Source organism: Canis lupus, chromosome 18 (assembly GCF_048164855.1).
Source record: "Canis lupus baileyi chromosome 18, mCanLup2.hap1, whole genome shotgun sequence".
Classification (NCBI taxonomy): Eukaryota; Metazoa; Chordata; class Mammalia; order Carnivora; family Canidae; genus Canis; species Canis lupus.
Genome location: NC_132855.1, coordinates 18,992,870 through 19,014,397, shown reverse-complemented (window position 1 = coordinate 19,014,397; position 21,528 = coordinate 18,992,870). Strand labels below are relative to the sequence as shown.

At 40.7% G+C, this 21,528-nt stretch overlaps 1 protein-coding gene across 4 annotated transcripts in view; it reads right to left on the bottom strand.

The window, feature by feature from the left end:
- Positions 1 to 9,166: 9,166 nt before the first annotated feature.
- CPVL (carboxypeptidase vitellogenic like) overlaps positions 9,167 to 21,528 on the bottom strand; it is a 127,196-nt gene continuing 114,834 nt past the window's right edge. For all 4 annotated transcript variants that reach the window (XM_072783633.1, XM_072783636.1, XM_072783634.1 and 1 more), the window contains one exon: positions 9,167 to 9,406. In XM_072783633.1, the coding sequence (XP_072639734.1) occupies positions 9,302 to 9,406 (105 nt within the window). In that variant the 3' untranslated portion in view covers positions 9,167 to 9,301. The remainder of the gene's footprint in view (positions 9,407 to 21,528) is intronic.

The window sequence follows — 21,528 nt, the reverse complement described above, 5'->3', positions numbered from 1 at the left end:
TCTCTCTGGCATTGAACTTCTGTTCCCAGAGAAGCTCATCTTCACCTGCTCTAGGGCCAGGTGGTTTTCTTTACTGGGCGGCCTCGGACAGAATGGGGGAGACAGCTCATCACAAAGACCAGTGGCATTTCAGGCTTCAAGGCCACCGTTGCATCTACACCTGGAGCAGGTGAGAAAGGGGAGCCAAAAACCCACCTCACTCTGGGGTGAGTGCCACACACTGCCCTCCGATGGTGCAGGAACCCATCTCCCTTTATCACCTTTTGTTATTCCCAAGCTTCTCCATGCCTCCCTTTTCTCTCTAGACCCGGTGTTGTTTTTACTTGATGGTACATCTGTTGGGGATATAGGGCTTTATGTGAAGTGAGACGTAGGAAAGAACAACACAAACCCCTCTGCATCCTTAGCCTTACCGATACTGTCTTCACTAAAAGATGATCCCATGAGAATTGTTGGTACTGGGTTTGGTTTGGTTTTGTTTGGTACTGGTATTTTTAAACCACCTGATTTCAATATTCATACCTGGGTATATCCTAATCACGTGGGATTATTGAATTCCTTTTCTCATCTTTGTAATATTTCCAAGTTGAATACATGACTATCACCGCTGTCCTCTACTCTAGCCCAAGGGTTTAAAAGGTCCACTGAAGAGCTGGGAATCACAGAACATTTGGAATTGGGGATTCAGAATCCCATGCTCCCTAGGCTGGAGCATCTTTCTCTTCTCTCTGACCATCCAGCAAAGAAAGAAGATGATGTAGAAGCAATGCTACATGGAGCTTGGCTTACTTCTGAGGCCAAAAGAGAATTGCATTTCTCCTTATGTAAGAAACTAGAACTTAGAGACCTGTTCAGGTTGTGGCCTAACAAATGAGAAGATTTGTCGGGGGAAGAAGGAATATAGCTGAGGGAGCTGTGCCTTATTAGAGATCCCTTTTCCTCCGTCCCTCGTAACCCGGGAAAGTACATGCTGGTGAAATTTCACACTGAACAAACTACCTCATTTGACTAAGTAGAAGCTCTCTCCATTATTCCCTCCAGCCTGTCCAAGATAAGCTCAATTTTCTAGTGCAGCATCACTCCTAGCCTTATTTTAAATATACACAGAATCGGCATATTTTTTTCATTTTTGTTTATTTTTGCCCCAAAGCCTTTGGCATTTCCCTCCAGTGAGTCACACTATGGGACCATTTCAAAACGATCTTACAGTATGTTTCTCTTCCCAGAGGATATGGGAAATGGGTAAATGACAGCCTGTCCCAAGATGTTGCCATAGAGCATGCAGGGTTTTTGGTTTTGTTTTTTAAGATTGTATTTATTTATTCATGAGAGACACACAGAGAGAGACAGAGACATAGGCAGAGGGAGAAGCAGGCTCCCTGAGGGGAGCCTGACATGGGACTTGATCCCAAGACCCCGGGATCATGCCTTGTGCCAAAGGCAGATGCTCTACCACTGAGCCACCCAGGTGCCCCTTGTGCAGGGTTTTTAATAAAGAAATGCCATATCACTTGCCACCAAAGCCACTTGATGGATGGACTTACAGGGAGGCAGCCTTCTAGATCTTTCTCTGATCCCACAGAGACAAGATGAGAAAATGAAAGCATGGCTGTGAGGGGTTTATTTATATCAATTGATTACGGAAATTAGTCCTTTTACTTTCTCTCTTACAGAAGTTTAGGATAAGCATTTGAGAGTTCAGAGTTTGCAATAAAATAATTGAGCTGTCAGAGGTGAGAGGTTACAGCTAAGAGGAGAGAAGGCAGGAGCCTCACCATCCCCTGGCACTGATGCTTATTCTTCAGGCCTTTGCCCCTGGAAAGCCTCCAGCCTTCCTCCCCACTCCTCAGTGTGGAAAACTTTCTCCCCAGTAGTTGTCACTCTCTCTTCTCTGCTCTCAAAGGACTTTGGACTTTCCTCTATTAGACTACTTGGCACTCTGGGACGATGGTCATTTATGCAATGGTAACCCCCCTTGCCCCCATTTTGAGGGGCAGGGAAGTGGGCCAAATTTGTCTCGGTATCTGCACCACCCAGAGCAGAAGGTTTAATACAGCACATCCTAATATAAGGTGGTGAGCATTTGGGCCAGGGATTCAGGAGCATTTCTGTTCATAATGCTGACATGGGTATTTGGGTTGTCCTAATCTCTTCAGACAATACCCCACCTCCCCTGGCCTTGGTGCTCTCAGACTCTTATTTAGTTTTCCCCCTTTGATTCACATAAGAAAATATAAAGTATTAGCAAAAATTACTAGATGTGCATGTAAGTAGTGATTACAAATATTCATTGGGATATTAGGAAAATCACCAGCATGTATTCCCACTGCATGTCAAAATGTAGAGGCTGGCTTGAATCTTTCTACTGAGCTTTGACTTTTGCATATGGCGGACATTTTCTGGCCCTTGGTTGTCCAGCATCCAGGCCTCTTTTCTTCCAGAAACAACACCCTGGGTTTTTTTTTTTGGGGGGGGGGGAGGATATAATTGGGTGCAGACTTGGTGGTACCAAGTTCAAGGAAGCCCACTCTCCCTTGGCCTGGGGTGAGTTATTAGTGGTCACCACTGTGTATAGTGTAGGACTGAGGAGAGGCTGCTTTTACTTAATTTTTGCAATGAACACTTTGCAAATTAAAGATTTAAGGAAAAGAATAACATCGCCCCAAAGACCTGGCTAGATGCAATGAATTTTCCTGTGAAATCCATTTGAACAGCAACCACAGGCCTGATCTCTCCTCCTTGAATGCGCAGGGCCCAGGGGAATGCAAACCGAGCCACGTCACACTCCCGAAGTTGCCAAAAATCCCTTTAAAATGATTGAACAGATGTCTTTTCTTGGGGTTGAGCGGATATACATCACAACAGCCTGCTTTCAATTCCAGGCTTGTTGTCTTAGGGGCAACTAAACCAATCCCTTTCAGGTTTGTTTGGGGAATGTTTTTTAAATCTTCAGAATTCTAATAGCACAAACCATTACAGTATGTGAGGAAACTAAACACATCTGTGCAGGTTGCTGAATTTCGTCCCGGGGTGTCCACTTCGCGTGTGACAGTGGCGAGGAACGGGCCTCCCCCCAGTCATCCTTGCAGCAGGGGCTCACGGGGAGAAGTGGTTTCTGAGCTTAGAGCCAAAAGTTTAAATGGCACAAAGACAGACACAGCCACAGCCTCTATACCATCAGCAGTAAGAGTGGGGGCTTGTCATTCACGAGTAGGAAGGGAGAGGACATCGGACTTTCCAAAAGAAATCGGGGCTCAAGTCAAACAGTTTGTCACAGGATCTGTCCTTGGTTTCTGGCGTTTATCTATCGTGTTTTTGGTGGCAAGACAAAAGACAATTGAAGAATGGCACATAAATAAATGATTAAGTGAAGGCTCTCAGTGCTTGTCAAAGAATCATAATTTAAGTTTACATTCGTTCCTCTTGGATGGAGCAGATACGGCATCTAAACATTTCCAAGGATTTGGTTTATACAACTTTCAAAAGAAAGCACATTTTTTTTTTTTTAAGAAAGCACATTTTTAATGAGGGTACACACTTCCTGACCCCCAATGGGCGTCACTGATGCCTACTTATTTGTCCACAGCATCAGTTGAGGAGGAAGTTGGGGATCAGAAGGCCATGTGTCTCCTCCGTGGAGAGAGGGTGAAGTAGAGGGAGAGACACCGGGGTTTGAATCTGGACTGGCCTGCCAATGGCTGTGGAAACTCAGCAAGTCTCTTTGTATCGATGAAGTGCATGACCTCATGTGGGGAATGAGAAAACCATTTCCCTGGTAATATCATGGTGAACATCTGGTACATTTTCGGAGCTTAGAAAGGATAGCTGTTATTATTACCTCTGATTTCACAGAATTAGGTATGTACAGCTCAAACAGACCCCTGTTTTGCCACGTGGGAACAAGTTCTCAGAGGTCAAGGCTGGGTGTTGCAGACCTACCCCATGGGGCTCCCAATACACAAGCCCATTGCAACAGAAGTGCTTTTCTGCCTCCTGACAGTTGCAACCCAAAGGTCAAATCAACTCACTCCCTGCTCGCCACCCAAGCACAGAGAGCAACAGCATTGAGTCAGCCTCCCTTGCCCGACAGCCCTGCCTTCTGCATGGGGGTGGGGGTGGGAGGCTGGGGAGCGGGGTGGGGGTTGTGGGGGGCTGACTTTGTTCCTAATGCAGGTTCTGCAGAATTCCAACTCTCTCTGGTCTCAGCCAACACATGGCCAGTCTCCCTCCTTTACCTCCTCTAACCCCTCCTTCTCACAGATTTCTGGCACTTTCATTACTCCACTGTCAGGCTGCCCAGGAAACCTGAACACTCCTTCTGGGATTTTGCTGAGTAGACTTAGTCCCTTGGGAGCTGTCTCAGGCCTCTACCTCCACAGCAAAATGACCCAAAGGGCAGTTCTTTCTCTGAGATTCTGGAGCAGTTATATGTGTGTATATAACACACACATATATATGTGTATATAAATATACACACACACACACACACATATACACAAACACATATGTATATACATATACACACATATATACTATATGTTTTATATATATTATATGAAGTGTATAATATATATAATGTGTGTGTATATATGTAACATAAACAGAAAATTGTATAAAAATCCTGTCTTCCTCACACCCACCACCAACACCCAGTTCTTCTTCCCCTACTTCTATTAGTTTCTCATTTATCTTTCTAGAGACACTTACCCTCTACAAAACTTGTTTCTTTCCCTCCCTTCCTCCTTCTCTTATTTGTTTAATTTCCTTCCTTCCTTCCTTTCTTATAAATGAAAGCATACTGTATTGTTACATGCCGAGCTTTTTAAAAAAGATGGACTTATTTTTAGAGTGGGAGGGGCAGAAGGAGAGGGAGAGAGAGTCTTAAGCAGACTCCTTGCTGGGCCTGGAGCCTGCCATGGAGGCTCGATCACACAACCCTGAGATCACGACCTCAGATGACAACCTGAGCCGAAACCAGGAGTTGGTCACTTAAACAACTGCACCAACCAGGCTCCCCCCATGCCTTGCTTCTTTAACTTAGCCAAATAGGTACATAGTTTAAGGCCATTATTAAATGTGGACTTTTTCTGTCCTCTGAAATAGTGTTGTCCAGATCTTTATGTATCATCCTATCATCTAAAAATTGCTGGAGGCATATCAAAGAATATAGTTATTCATTCTATATAATTACTCTATATAGAGAGCATGATCACACCATTACTGTGTTAATAACATTTACATCATAAAATAGTAATCAAGGGCGCCTGGGTGGCTCAGTCGGTTAAGTGTCTGCCTTTGGCTCAGGTCATGATCTCGGGGTCTTGGGATCAAGCCCCATGTTGGGCTCCCTGCTCAGTTGGGGGCCTGCTTCTCCCTCCTTCTCTATGTCTGCCCCTTTCCCCCCTCATGCTCGCTTTCTCTCTCTGTTAAATAAACAAATAAAAAATCTTTAAAAAATAGTAATCAAAACAAACTTTAGAATTATGAAGATGAAGTTTTACATACTTAATTTTAAAAAACTATTTGATTTTTAGTAGTACAAAGTATTTTTGCTTTCTAAAATATTACTGTTAATATCTTTAATAGGATCAATGTGTTGTATATGCTTTCTCATATTTGAAAAATCTTGGGTCATCCTTTGTGATACAGCAATTCAAAGTCTGGTTATATGTTCACTTTGACACTTGGTTTCAAAGTCTGTCAGAGCTGAAGAAGACACTTACAAATGGAGATATATAAATCCAAGTGGAAAAAATGCCTCATCAGATGAGAAAGCTCATCTACCCCACAAACTCATTTTTCAAACCTATCTATCTTTTGTGCAAAGACATTTGTTGAAATTTCCCTTGATTTAAGTTTTTTTTTCCTTGTAATGTGCAACAAAGTAAATGGAAAGATTTCCAAACATCTGTTTTCAAAATGTTCTTGCCATAGGTTGAATTTCTTTTGAAAAGAAATGACTTTCTCACTAATTGTTAAAGTTCCACTTCAACCTTGAAAGGACAGATTGTGGGTTTACTATTTATGTATGTATGTATATAAATATGTATGTATATATTTTTGTGTGTCTACTTTTAAAAAAAATATCTGCTAGATGATATACTAACAATAGCTGCTTACCATGACAGAAAGTTGACAGCTCATCTGCAACACTTGTGTTTTTGTCAAAGAAAGAATGCATGACTCATTCCCAGGTTCTACAACTACTTTTAATACACTCCCATGAGGTGACCAGGGTGGTATGAGAGGCCTACCTGGCCATTTCCCATTGATTGGCGAAGTGCCATAATAATCCTACTATTTGAAGGCTTTGTTTTCATGAAATTAATCCTATTGATAATATCCTATAAGCATGGAAGTTGCAATTGGCAATATACTGGACCCAGAGTCATGAGAAGGGCCCTCACCTCTCCTCTATGTAAGTTGTTCATGGTAATGGCAGCCATGTGAGACATGAGTCTGTATCACATTTGGAGCAAGAGAGGGCATCTTAATGGATTGTCTTGAGTGTCCCACAGAGGGTGCATACCCCGCACAAAGATTCTCTACATAAGGCTCTCTCCAAGTGAATTCAGAAACTTGTTTTCCTTTAGTCTCTGAACTAGTCTTCCCTTCCCTTTAAAGTAAAATACGTGCCAGGTTTAGTTTCCACGGGACTGTACCCTAGGGTTGTTCTGGGAAGACCTGGCAGGTTGTCCCCTAGTACTCCCCACTGCGGGAAGATGATAAACCTGACAGCATCACAAATTCTGTTTGTTGAACTATTATTTTGTGTTGGTCCCTAAACTAAGTGTTCCATACATACAGTCAATTCTCTTTGTTCACTCCAGTTGTCTTCTATAACATCTGAATTAGTGAATGCTGAACCATTGCTCCTAAGGAAAGTACAAGATGTGGTTCCTACTAGCCTCTGGTGACAATATTTTTGTCAACCAGTTAATACATAACCTTGTTTTATGTGTGTTTTTGTTTGAAGACGTTGAGAAAGAGAGAAAGAGAGCACAAGTGAGGAGAGGAGCAGAGGGGGTGGGAGAAGGAGAGGAAGAGAGAGAATCCCAAGCAGATCACTTTGAGTGTGGAGACTGATGCAGGGCTTGATCTCACGACCCTGAGATCATGACCTGAGCTGAAGGCAGACGCTTAACTGACTGAGCCACCCAGGCACCCCATGTGTATTTCTGCTTAAAGAAACCTTATAAAATATATATTATTGCTTTATTAATATTGAATTCATGACCAACAGCACTGTAACTTGTGCTTGAATGAAGACTACCTAACATGTGGACTTTCTCTAGAAAGCACACCACAGACCTCTTGCACTGAGGAACACTAGACAGTATTTCAACACTGTGCTTAGAAGCCCCCCGTCTTTTTTAAAAAGATTTTATTTGTTCATTCATGAGAGACACACAGAGAAGCAGAGGCATAGACAGAGGAAGAAGTAGGCTCCCTGCAGGGAGCCTGATATGGGACTCAATCCCTGGACCGGGATCACGCCCTGAGCCAAAGGCAGACTCTCAACTGCCAAGCCACCCAGGCATCCCACTTAGAAGCCCCTTTAAACAGCAAAAGCACCAATGAAAAGCATAAAAATGCAGAAAAATGTGGCACTAAATAGACTACAAAAAGAACACCTGTTGGATCGTAGCTGGGAATGCGCACTTTTGGGCAAGTCAGATTTTTCATCATTCTGAGCATGTTCATGAATGACCACACAAGTGAAAAAGTATTGATTCTGGAGTTACAAGTAAATTCTAGTCAATAGGTGATACAAATATGGAATCTATGAATAATGAAGATTCACTATATCATCTCATGGTACCCTTGTGAAATGATACTAGTATAATGATATGTGAACTGAAAGGAACCTCAGGAATCTTTTCTGGCTGTCTTCTTTGAGACTTTGGGAAGCTAGGAGAGTGAAGTATCTTACCCCAAAATGCCCAGGACACGTGTGATACACATGGCACTGAATTCCTGCTCTCCTAGCCATAGTTAGTGCCTTTTCCACCGCATATTTTTGGGACCAAATGCAACAATTTAAATGGCAAGTGGGGCTATGTGCAAAACTCTTTGCACACTCCCTCTAGTTTATTCTCTGCGATAATTAAAATCTGTTTTCAACCAGAATGTTTGATTTGATGCCTTATAGTATATGGGCACAATGAAAAATATCTATAAAAAAATACGAAAGGAGGTCACAAAACTAAATGAAATCAGGCACAAAACGAGAAATTAAAAGAACCCAAAATATTTGCAGCAAGAACAGGTTTGACTTTTAAAATTTAGTTCTCCAGTGAGCCAATTCACAAATGGGTAATATGAGAGAGAAAGGATGTTGAAAAAGCCAAACGTGCTGTGGAATTTCAGAGATGAGAGCACATGTTGCATAAACAGGAGAGATGTGCCAAGATGTGATATTTTAGTTGGATAATTACTAATGTATGCATATTTATAAATGTATATATTTTGATGCCAGATTATCTCAAATTTTTTGGCTATCCCAACAATTATACAAAATTACTTTGCTCTTTATTTGGCTAAAAGAAGTACAAAACTTAAAACCCAAATTTAAAATGGCTCATAACTAATGCAGCCTGCAGGCTGTTTGATAAATGTGTACTCTTGAAATGAGCCAACACACCGAGGAACCAAAAAGCTGAAAACACACACAAAAAAAGAGAAGATAAAGATTCAGTGAGTTCTTCGAAGAAGAGCCTCTGGTACATTATAACTTTTATGGATAAGATTTCTATTTCAAAGAATCCCAAGCTACCTTTCTTGCTAAGACTCTCCACATTCCAAACTCTTGCCCACCACTGTTAGGACTGCACCCTTTCCTCGGGAGTGCTAATTAGATGCTCCTATCCAATACTACTCACCAAGTACTTTCCTGTACATAATATGACAAACTCTTCTGCTAGTCACAAAACAGGCTGTTGCTACAACTTTATTCACTTACTGCACTTTGCACACACTCTTAGAAGGGATTAAAGACTCCCATTCAAGGCCTCACTGTTCCATTTATCCATTTCTATCCGAAACGGTGTCTCAGAAACCATTCTTCCCATCCGTTAAGTTAAAAGATGTCATTCGTCCTCAGGAATAGCATTTTCTTAAAGTTAATTTTGTAAGGAGCCATCTCTCCCCACAAACAGAGCCTTACTTGTTTCAAAGATAATTTTTATTGGTGAGAAACATTTTAAAGATATAAAAGATGATTTTCTTATTTATATGACAGTTTCCATTTTGAAAGTTTTCTTCTCAAAGTCTTCTTTCTTTCAAGAACGTAGCTTATCCATCAATAAGGATCCCATCCTCTCTCGAAAATGAATCGATTAATCATGTCAAAAGATCTCAGAGGCTGGTCATAGGGTAAAATGTGTCCTCCTCCTCGAACAATTACCTTGGAGAAGAAAAAAATAAAAGTTAAAATTTAGAGAAATGGATGTTCTACATGGATGGAAAGTTTCGGTTTGGATTAAAGTATTTTTAAAGCTTACATGAAATACAGAACCTATTCTATCAATCCATGCCTTTGGATATGCTGATTGCCTAGGTTTTGATAACTTTGCTGATAGGTACACTTTAAGGTAGGAAAGCTTTACAATTGTTGGGTTATTTAACTTAACACAAAGTAGTGTTCATCTTTCACAAGTATGGAACTCGAAAATTGTCTTTCTCCTCTTGGGAGTGAGCTGTCTGCTGCTCTATGCTTTACCCTTACCTGGTGAGGCCCCTGAGGTGTGAGGATCTACCCTATGGTCAGTTCTGTTCCCAAGTGGGTGGAGGAGCCTACCCAATGCCCTCCTTCAATCCACTGAGCCACGTGGCCCTCACACTGAGCTCTACCTGACATCTTAGTCTTGGCCGCTAGTACAGGGGAATTTTGATTCTCCAAAAAATTACGACAAAAACGAGAAATCCTTGACACCTGAAATCTTAAAAGGCCATTTTTTTTTTGGGTAGCACAGAATTAGAACATTCTTTTTTCCCCCAACATTATGAAAACTGTCCAAATATAGAGCGAATCTGAAAGAATTTCATAGACTTACAACTTAGGTTCTCTCATTAACACCCACTTTACTCATTTTCTCACACTATCCATCTATTAATCCATCTTATCTTCTTGACATATTTCAAAGTAAAATATGGATATCAGTACACTCCCCCCCAGATTTTATGTAAAATTAACACACAGTGAAATGCACTTATGTTAAGTGCAGATGCACTGCGTTTGGATAGCAGTGAATACATGTGTCACCTGATGAGATATATAAAGCATTCTGAAACATCTACAGTTAGGGTGAGTTCAGACCCCTGTGCTAGGTGCCATACAGATTTAAAACAAAAAAGAAAAAAAAAGGAAGGGGTGGTGGAGGAAGGGATCAGTCTCTATTTGCAGCAAATGTCAAGGGGAGGCCTTCATGATTCAACACCAAAAGAGAAAGAACCGACACTGAGTATTGGCAGGTCGCCTGCAGGAGGACAGAGCAGTGTGGCTTGACATGTCCTATGGCACATGTGGAAAATAGCCAGGAGTTAGTAGTGGATGAAGTGAATGAACACTTGCAAGTAAAGAGGTCACACTCAGTAAGTTCTACCTGCTAAATCACAATCAGCAAGTTAAGACAACTTCGGTAAGGCCCTTAATAGCTGGTTTAACCTGCCTCAATCAGAAGGGAACTGAGGCAGAAAAAAAAAAAGGAGAAATACATTTACACAGTGCATTTATTATATTAAAAAGCCACCCCAACACTCAGCATCTTACAACCTTGCTGTGCAGTAAGTGGGACCAACATTATTAGATGAATTTTGCTTTACAGCTCACAGCTACACAAGTTGCATACTGCACAACTAGCAGCAGAGAGCACCATTCATGCCAGCCTCGGTGACTGAGTGATAACAGAGCTACTAGGAGGCTTGTCCAAGTCACATAATTGTAACTGAGAGAAGGAGCTGGAACCTGGCTTTTGATGCACACACCAGTGTTTTTATTCAAATCATAGTATTTGTACAATAATTCTTTATATTTGAACCAAACTTTACAGTTTAGTCATAGAACATTTCACCTGGCTCTCAACAGCCCTCTGAGGCGAGTAAGGGAAGTAGACCACTATTACAGATGTGAGATTGGACTCAACCCTCATACACAATTGGAAACACGTGCTGTATGCTACACTCCGTCAACGGCCATTTGTGCCTTGCTGCAATGACAGTGGAGCCCATCTACCATGTGTGTTCAAGCCTCCATCTGGAAACCCAACATTTTGTCACAGACTGAAAGTAAACATGTGTGACATGAGCCCCTCATGTGACTCTAGAGGAAAACTTTTGCTGCCCCCACAATCCCAGGCTCGAACTCTTCCTGTAGGTTCCCATCCAAATCTCCGGCTTTGGCAGGATTTTGATGAGTGATTCTCTGCAACTTCAGCTCAGCTGAGGACACTTAAGGAAGCCATGTTTGTGACAAAACCCAGCTGCTGCTTCAACTGGAAGCAGAAAGCTGAATCCAAGAGTTGAATCCAAGAGCTAATGGTCATTCTGCCTCTAGGACCAGAGCTGGAGCTACTAGGGGTAACATAGTGCTTTATGGCCCAGGCTTGGAGTCAGAGTGCAGGAGCATGACTCAAGACACAGCAAGCTGTGTGACCCTGGACGAATAACTTACCTGCTCTGAGCCTCAGTTTCCTTAACTGTACAACAGAGAAAAAAAGCATTACATCTTGGGACAGTTGGGAATTACGTGAGCAATTAATGGAATAATGTCCATGGATTACTTAGCATAGTGCCTGGACTAGGATGGTACTCAGTGAATATTAGCCATTGTCATTATTCTTCCAATAGTTATCCCTATTCAAAATCTAGGATCAAAATGCTTGTGTCAAACTACTCTAAAACACTAAGTTCCTACATTAGCATTAAGAAATCTTGGTTTCAGGGAGTTAAAACAGAGCTTCTCAAACCTGAATATGCATCAAAATACCTGAGCTTGTTAGAACAGACTGCTGGGCCTCACCCCTGGACTTTCCAGTGCTGAAGGTCCAGGGCAGGGCCTGATAATTTGCATTTCTAACAATTCCAAGGTAATGTTGACACTGTTGGTTCAAAGATTATTTTTTGAGAACCACTGTTTAGAAGAACCTTTTCCATTCTGTGACAAACTAGGCAATTCTCTATATTAAGAGAGAATACGAACAGATTTTGTTTAACACCTAACTCATGGCTCACCACAGTATATTTCCTCCCAATCATCCACGTTCCCAGTATTTACACACATGCACACAAGCACACACACACACACACACACACACACACAGCTTCTCTGACCATGATAATCAAGTGGTGAAGAAGAGATGATACGTTTGGTGTTACAATTCTTATTCTTATAACCTGCATGACTCCTGGTCCAGTTCTTAGCTGCCATATGCAGTGACCAAATGTCATCATAAATGGTGCCATTAAGATTGGAAAGAAAAGCTCATTTGGGAACAAAGTCTTTTTCACACAGCAGAAAATTCTCAAAGTATATTCCTTAGCATATTCACAAAGAACATTTTACAAATGTTAACCTCAAAAATAAACTTATGAGTTCCAGAAAAAAAAGACCATTGTTTATAACCATGCTGTTTACCACTCGCAAATCAAGGATACAAACAACTCCATGGTTTTTAGAAGTATATAACAAAATGTGACAGGGCTGTGATTCCATATTTGACTGTGATGAGATTGATCCCAAGTCTCCCTGGTTAGAAATGGTCTCATCATCAGAAACTGTCTATGTTGGGTGTTTCCACGCTAGAGCTGAAACCTCTAAACTCATGTGTTCCAGATGTTCCAGGGGGTCACAAATGTGTCATGAATTTTAAAAGGGTTATGCAAACACTTTAAAGCTTCATTCCACTCTATTTTTTCGACATAGATACAATTCTCCCTGGAACTAGAAACATGGACGTGGCGGTCAAGGTTTCCCAGTTGTGCCTTTATAGGTGACAAGATATAGAGGGAAATTCACACTGGGATTGTTGATATAGGTTTGTCAGGGGAAACTTCACGGGGGTCTTGGAGGAGCAGATGTCTGGACAGACTGTGCTGGGTGGGGTGGGGGAGGGATGCACCCAGAGGAAACTGCCCTCGCAAAAGCAGCGGAACATGAAACTGCATGGCACGTGCAACAAACAACAACCCATGAGGGGTTCCAGGTATGCAGGGGAAAGAGAAGGGTGGAACAGACAAATACTAGTGAGACCATGTGATGCTCCATATGATGTGCTGCTGGGTTTGTGTGTTTAAACGAACGGTAGCATTTAGTACATTCATGATGTTGTTCAAGCAACACCATTATCTAGCTGCAGAATGTTTTCATCACCCCAAAGGGAACCCTATATCCATTAGCAATCTCTTCCCACTCTCCTCTCTTTGCCAGCCCCTGGCAATCCCTAGGCTGTTTTCTGTGGACCTGCCTATTCTGGATATATCTAAAGGGGTTTCAAGCAGGGCAGTAATATACTCAGATTTGCATTAGAGAAGGATGACTTAATGTGTAATGAGTGGGCTGATTTGGAAGGAAATGATACTGAGGCAGGGAGGCAGATTAGGAGACCAGCTGTTCAGGTGAGAGAGGATGTGAGTGCATGGGAGAAATGGGGAGAAGGGGAAGGAGAAGAGAGATGTCAAGGTGGAACCATAAAATCAGTGACTATTCAGATGTAAAGGTAAAGTGAAAGCATGCCCCAACACTCATACATATCCTCCCCATTTCAGGCTTCTGACACAGGCAGCTTTGTAAGTGGTGGTGCTATTAACCAAGAAAGAAGAAAAAGAGGCAGGTTTGGGTAGCTGGCAATATAGTATAGATTTATAGTTCTTCTTTTTTACTACAGGATGATGCAGACATGGGAAAAAATCTTGCTTGTTATGGTGTCTGATTTACACTAAATTTATTTTATTATTTTTATCTTATTTCATATTCACAAAACCTTACCCTTTAGCTTTCAGACAATAACCTTGTATTGAAATGGAATAAATATGCACTCAAATAAAAAATATACTGAAAACGAAAGATACCTGGGAATGAGCCAAAGCTTGTTAGTAGCCACGTCCTAACAAGGAATTGGGCAACCCACTTAAAAAAAAAATAAACGACAACAACAACTCCCCCTGCCCCTAAAAAAAAAAAAAAAAAAAAAAAAAAAAAAAAAGCAGAGATCGAGGTTGCAAGCTGTTCCCAAAACCCTCAGGGAAAACTTGAGATTTACCAGTGTACACTTCTAGTGTACCAAAGCATTACTGAACAGGAGGGGGAAAGGTGCTTTAGCTGACCAAAATGTAGCCATCACAATGGGAAACATCCCTCAAGTAGTCAATACATAGCTTTGGTGGTACTTGACAGTTCCTTAAGGGCTTCCCAGATACACCATCTTACATAATCAGTTGCAACAATATTATAATTTAAGATTTCCACCTATGATGTAATAGCAAGTGTCAACCCCACCCACAAGAACACTCAAAGCTGAATTAAAAAGAAAAGAATCCTCTTTAAAAGTATCAGAAAGCAGCCAGTACTTGAGAATGAGACCATGGAGAAAAGAGAATCACAGAGAAGTGAACTGAACATTTTGTTCTGCTTTTCTCTTTGAGAAATTTCACCATTTTCTAAGCTTCTTTTTCCAAGAAACTGAGCAAAGAATGAAGATAAAAGGATAAAAAGCTAAGTAGAGCGTAGGGTACTTGGGAGACCAAAAATTAAAACAAAGAAAACCCAAAAAGAAACAAAAGATAAAATTTAGAATTACAGGCTTGTCAAGGAAGCATGGCTCTAGTAATACTATAGGCTTTCTGTTAGACCCACAAAAGACAAGGTCTTAGAAGTAATGGAAACCAGAAGGAGGTTAGCCCTCCCAATATCTGAAATCCAGCACCAAATCACCATGTTTGCCCCTGACTGAAGCCAGTTGATCTGCCCCTTCACTAACTGCCTTTCAGGAAAAAAAAAATCAAAGCCTTTTTGGAGGAAGATAACATTATTTTTCATATATTTTGTTCAGCATTCAATAAAATGTAGTAGACATGCCAAAAGATGAGATCAAATGACTGAAAACCAAGGGAAAAAGCAGACAACAAAAAGAGATCACAGGGATCCAGGTATTGGAGTTATCAGGTATAGATTTTAAAATAACTGTAGATTTTAAAATCTAAATCAGGCACAGGTTTTAAAAAGACAAGAAGTTATGGAAAACACAGAAAAGAGAAAAAAAGACATGGTATGACAAAATATTTAACTATGTTTAACTGGAATCCTATAATAAGAAGAAAAGGAAGGAATTGTGCAAAAGACATAGTAAAATATAGAGATCATGAGTAAAACACTCCCCCAAATCAACAGAAGTCATCAAGCCACAGTGTTGAGAAGCTCTATGGACCTAAACTAGAAAAACCCAGAGAAAACCACATCTGGGCACATAACAGTGTGCTGCTAATACTAAAGACATAAAATCTTAAAAGTTGTCAGAAAAAGAAACCGCATTTTCAATAACTTCAAAGAAGCAAGAAAATTGACTAGTTAACAGAAACAATGGAAGCTATAAGCCAGTGGAATTGGATCTTTTGAGGTTTTGTTTTTAAAGATTTTACTTATTCATTTATTAAAGGGAGAGAGAAAGCAGAGGGTGGGGCAGAGGGAAAGAGAATCTTAAGCAGACTCCATGCTGAGTGTGGAGTCCAACGTGGGGTTTAATCTCATGACCCAGAGATCACAACCTCGGCTGAAATCAAGAGTTGGACGCTCAACTGACTGAGTCACCCTGATGCCCCCATATTTTTCAAGTTCTAAAAGAAAGTAGCTGCTGCCAAGGACTCCCATGTGAATGACTCCTTAAAGATATTTTCAAGGGAATAAAAAACTGGGAAAAGGTATTGTCAACAGATGTGTAAAGAAACATTTGAAGATTATTCTTCTGACAGACAATCATCGCTAATGGAGACACGGAGGAGAATGAAAAGCAAACGAGAGTTTACATGGGTAGATAAACAGAAATGAATGTCAATAATAGTAATGTCTTGTGGAGTATGAATGATGCAGAAGTTTTAAAAAAAGACAACAGTTGCACAAAAGGTGGCATCAATTGAGTTAAGGTATTGTCACGTACTTGCACATCTGGAAAATAATAAGTGCACTAACTCAAAGTCAACATTCTAAGTCAGCATGTGTGTTGTAATCTCTAAAAGGATAAATACCCTGATGTTTATAGCAGCATTATTTACACTAGATAAACTATGGAAGCAGTTTGTGTCCATGATAGATGAATGGATAAAGAAGATGTGGGATATATATACAATGAAATATTACTCAGCCATCACAAGAATGGAGTCTTGCCATTTGCAACAGCATGGATGGATCTAGAGAGTAAAATATTAAGTGACAGGGATCCCTGGGTGGTGCAGCGGTTTGGCGCCTGCCTTTGGCCCAGGGCGCGATCCTGGAGACCCGGGATCGAATCCCACGTCGGGCTCCCGGTGCAGGGAGCCTGCTTCTGCCTCTGCCTATGTCTCTGCCTCTCTCTCTCTCTCTCTCTGTGTGTGACTATCATAAATAAATAAAACTTAGAAAAAAAATTAAAAAAAAATTAAGTGATAAAGGCCAGTCAGAGAAAGACAAATACTATATGATATCATTCATGTGTGAAATTTAGGAAACAAAGGAGGAAAAAGAGAGAAAGACAAACCAACAAACATACTCTTAACTATAAAGAACAAACTGGTAGTTACTTGAGGGAAGGTGGGTGGAAGCATGGGTGAAATAGGTGATGGGGATTAAGAGTACATTTAACATGATGAGCACTGAGTAATGTATAGAATTGTTGAATCATTATATTGTACACCTGAGACTAATTTAACAGTGTATGTTAACTATACTAGAATTAAAATTAATAAAAAAATAAAATTAAAAAATAGATAATAAAACAATGTATCTTCAACAAGCTAATAGTTTTTTAAAAAGGAAATGTCTCCAAAGGAAAATATGGGATAGAAGGATGAGAATAAGTGGCACAGACGCTTCTGTGTAATGTGAAAAACAGACATCTGACAATCAGGGAACTTTTAAATTAGAAGATATCTGGTGATCAAGTAATATAGCCTGTTTTTTTTTCAGAAAGGTACAAAATGAATGCCTGGGAAGTGAAGACCCTTCAGTCAAATCTCAGCCTCATCTCATCAAATCAATTAGATGCTTCAATGTGCTATGAATGTCTCTGTTTTTAAAAAAGAAAAAAGTCATGGAAATTTTCTCTAAATGAATTCCAAGAATCTCTATGTTAACTTCAGCAAGGTTGGTATGAATGACTAAGGTTAGAGCCTTCTCTTCCTTTGATGATTATTATCAGTGGAAACCTAAAGGCACAGTACAGTGTAGTAAGAAGTGATTCAGCATGGTGATCAAAAACATGAACTTGGGATTCAGTAGATCTGATTTTGAGTCCAGCTCTGTGACTTTGGCACCAGGACTTACCTGCTTCTATTTTCTCATCTGTAAGATGAAGGTAAGCATTAGGGTGACCAGTTGTCCCACTTTGCCCTGGCCTGAGGGATTCCTGGAAATATAGGATTTTCAGTGCTAATGCTAAAAAAGTGTCAGGCAATCTACGATGGTTTGTCACTCTAAGAATATTTAACTTTTTGTATGGATTCGAAGAGATAATGCGCATCAACCACTGTATGGCACTCAGCTCACAAATACACACCATGTGCCATGTAGACATATACTAAGAACTCAAGCGATAGTCATCATACTATTATCTCATTTTTTATTGTCAAAGGAATATTTTTTCCCTTTGACAGTAGAGAAAGATCAGAAGTTACAATACTAATAAATATAAAAGATAGTACTATACTTTTTCAGTAGGAAAAAAATATATTGTTCAGGAGGGAGAATATTTCTTTCCAGGCTTTTTTTTTTTTTTAATTTCCATGCCATGAATTCTTCCTACCCACAGGAAAGGTCTTAATTAAAGAAAGAAAGGAGATTGAATATGAGCTCAAACTTCTGTCAGTTTGCTTGACTTAACTGTCTAGAGTGAATTTTATCCCTTTAACCTGCCAACACCACGATCCATCCCATTCTTTCCCTCCACCCCCTTTTACCACTTGCAATGCTAAACACCCTCATCTCCTCACACAGAAATGTCAAGCAAGCAAGACCTTACTTGTCTTAGCAGAATGGCAAAAAGCTGTTCTGTCTTTTTTACCCATGTAAGAACCCACTTTACAACACGGGATTTGATGCAGTTAAAAAGTCATCAAAACTTTACTTCCTTCATGTCCTGTTTTCTATTTGAAATCCACCAGAGGATAAAAAGCAAAATCCAGTTCATTAATTATTCTTACTCCCTAGCTTTATGATCTATGTCTGTAGTTTGCTCTGTGAGGAGAGAATGAGAGCTGGGGAGGAGTGGACAGGGGTTACTGCAGCCAATGCTCTCTGCTGGCAGTGTTGTGAGGATGGAGAGCCCGACTCATTGTCTTCTGGGGAACAGGGAGAGGAGACCCAGCAAACCTACTAAAGTTTTACCTCCCGCACGACAGTGTGGGATGGCTCTGGCATTGTGCACTGGCCCAGGACAGCTGATTGTGCACATTGCTGCCCACCCAACTCTACATTCAGGGGTGTCATGCTGGTAGCTTGAAATCAGCCACGGTGGGAAAATTTACAGCACAGAAATCGGCAAACACTATAGATCAGTGTCTCCTCTCCCTCCCAAGCCAGTCTACCTTCCCACCCCTAGTTCTCTGACATTTAAGCTCTCCTGGGGACAGATGAAACATTAGAGCATTCTTTCTCTCTCCCAAGATAAATCAAAGAAACATCTATTCAGATTAGCAAATTATAAGGCCAAAACTTCTCTGAAATCTTGGCTCAGAAAATCAGATGGGCCAGGTTTCAGATATTCGCTGAAAGATGAGAAGGTCCTGCTCCCTGCTTCCTTTCCTGCCTACCCCCTGCCAGTTATACTGAATTCTAGTATAACTGGCAATGATAGGTTCAAGAGCACACACTGCATTCACTGATGCTTCTGTTGGTATCAGAGCCCCTGTGACACTCCAAAGCTGGTCTGTTTGGGACAACTGGTCACCAGAGAGGGTATCTAGATCCAACCGTGTTCCTGACCCACAGGCTAAGGGGATCCCAGGCCTGAAAGTGTCCCCAGGTTCCAAAAATTGAGGATACAGGACACGCCAACTGGCACAAGATTTTAATGATGCCATTGGTTGAAATAAAACAAGGTGAACAGTTTTCACTACCAAGCCAAAGACTGTCCAAGGCAAAAACAGTCCCCTTGGGCCAGTGGACAATGTGGCAGTATCTTAACACAACTTTATTTTGTTCTTCACACTGCTCCTTTCTCTGCCCCTCTACCCTCCACCTTGTGTATTTTGGGGCTGTGCTTAATGTTTCTACCAGCACTTTTGTGAATCTGGTTACACTTCAAATCAAAACAACACAATGTTACTATTTAAAAAGCAAACCCCCATTCCCTCTTTGTTCCTCAAATATCATTAATTTTTAAAAACTATTCTCCATATGTGGATAATACTTTAAATGTTAGTCTTCTTAGTATTTATTCACTTCCCATAATGAAATGGTTCTCTGTTAAATTTCAATAGATTATTAAAACCCACTCAACGGCTAAGAGAAAATTATGCATCATTGCCTAGCTGTTATACCTCAGTAAATAGATTTGCTATCCAATTTATATTTTAAATAATACAATAAATTAGCTCCCTGAGTATTAACTAAGTGCATATTTGGGTAGCTTAATTTAGAAGCATTCTTTTTATGCTAATCAGCCCTCTCTAATGAAATAGAACCACATGAACTAAGAGGACTCTTGGCAAATAATCAGAGTAAAATTGGGAGTTGCTATTGTTTATGGTTTCCTTTGTTTTCAGGCAGCAAGCTGTGTGGGTTTTATTTATTTTTTTAAGAAAAAAAAACCCCAAATGCCAAAAATTTAATTTTTTTAAAAGGAGAGGACATTCTAGTCAGCCCCCAAGATAATGAAACTTCTACAACTCCTCCCATAAATTTATTTCCCAGAATATTTCTCCTTTCTTCTCCTGTATAACACAGAAAAGAAATCGTCTTCAGCTGACATGAACAATGCATCCTTTCGTTTGAAGGGAATTGCTTTGAACTGTTCATTATCTTAGCATGCCTAGACTGTTTCCTAGAAGACACTTAAGCATGTACAATTGGTGAGCAACCATAGCACTCCTTGAAAACTGCAGTTTGGTTTGTTTTGAGATTTTACTTATTTACTTATTTGAGAGAGGCAGAGGGGCAGGGGGCAAGTAGACTCACCGCTGAGCACGGAGACTGATGTGGGGCTTGATCCACAACCCTAAGATTGTGCAACCTGAGCCAAAGCCAAGAGTCTGCAGGTTTAAACACACACACCTACACACACACATGCACGAGATGAGTACGGATAGGAGAGGTAGGGGCCAATGTGATTTTCATTCACTGGATATTCAATGGGGGCTGGGAATTGTGGTAAGGGGTTTGCTAAAGAGATAAATGATACATTATTCCTGTTCTCAAGGAACTAAGTGTCAAGAAGGGGAGGAAAGCAATTAAAGAGTTACATGAAAGAAAAACCCCAGTGTGGTACATGCACTAAGGTGTACATAGAGATGCAAAGGAGGTATTCTGAGAGAAGAAGGCTTCCTTCCTTCCTTCCTTCCTTCCTTCCTTCCTTCCTTCCTTCCTCCCTTCACTCATTCATTTATAAGTAATCTCTACACCCAACATGGGGCTTGAACTCAGGACCCCAAGATCAACAGTGGCATGCTCTACTGATCTAGCCAGCCAGGCACCCCCTTAGAGGTAATTTTAATCCCTGAAAGGTAAATGGGGGTTCTCCAGGCAGCCAGAGGTGCAGAAAGGACCTTATAAAGAAAAGAAGGAATCCCATGGGAATTGCTGGCTGACGCAAGAGCAAGGAGGGTTTGAGGAATCATAAGGTGTTCTGTTTTTTAGGATTCTAATGGAGAAGGAGGCAGGGTGAGAACTCAGATTGGAGAAGAAAGCAGAGGCCAGACCTAACCTCTTTACTGCTCTGGAAAGAGAGTTCAGACTTTATTCTGCAGGTAGCAAGGTGTCCATGAGAGAGTTTGAACAAGGGAAAACATGATCAGACTTGTGTTTTGGAAAAAGCACTGAAAGAAGAGCAGATCGGAGAGTAGGGGGACTTGTTAAGACCAGCTATTGTCAACGGAAACAGTTTAAACCACAACTTAAAACACAGAGTGTTCTTGAATAGCATCCTCTAAAACCTGTACCTTTTTTTTTTTTTTTTTTTGAAACACCACGGAGCAAAAAAGTTTCAGTTTAGAATGTATAAAGTAGGGGAGTCTCTCTTTTAAAATGTCCCCAAAATGCTGTATGTTTTTTTTTTTTATTGCTGAATATAAAATCAGTGTTTTTCCCTTTAAGCAGTTCTTTGTGGTTTCTGTGTCAAGCACTAGGAA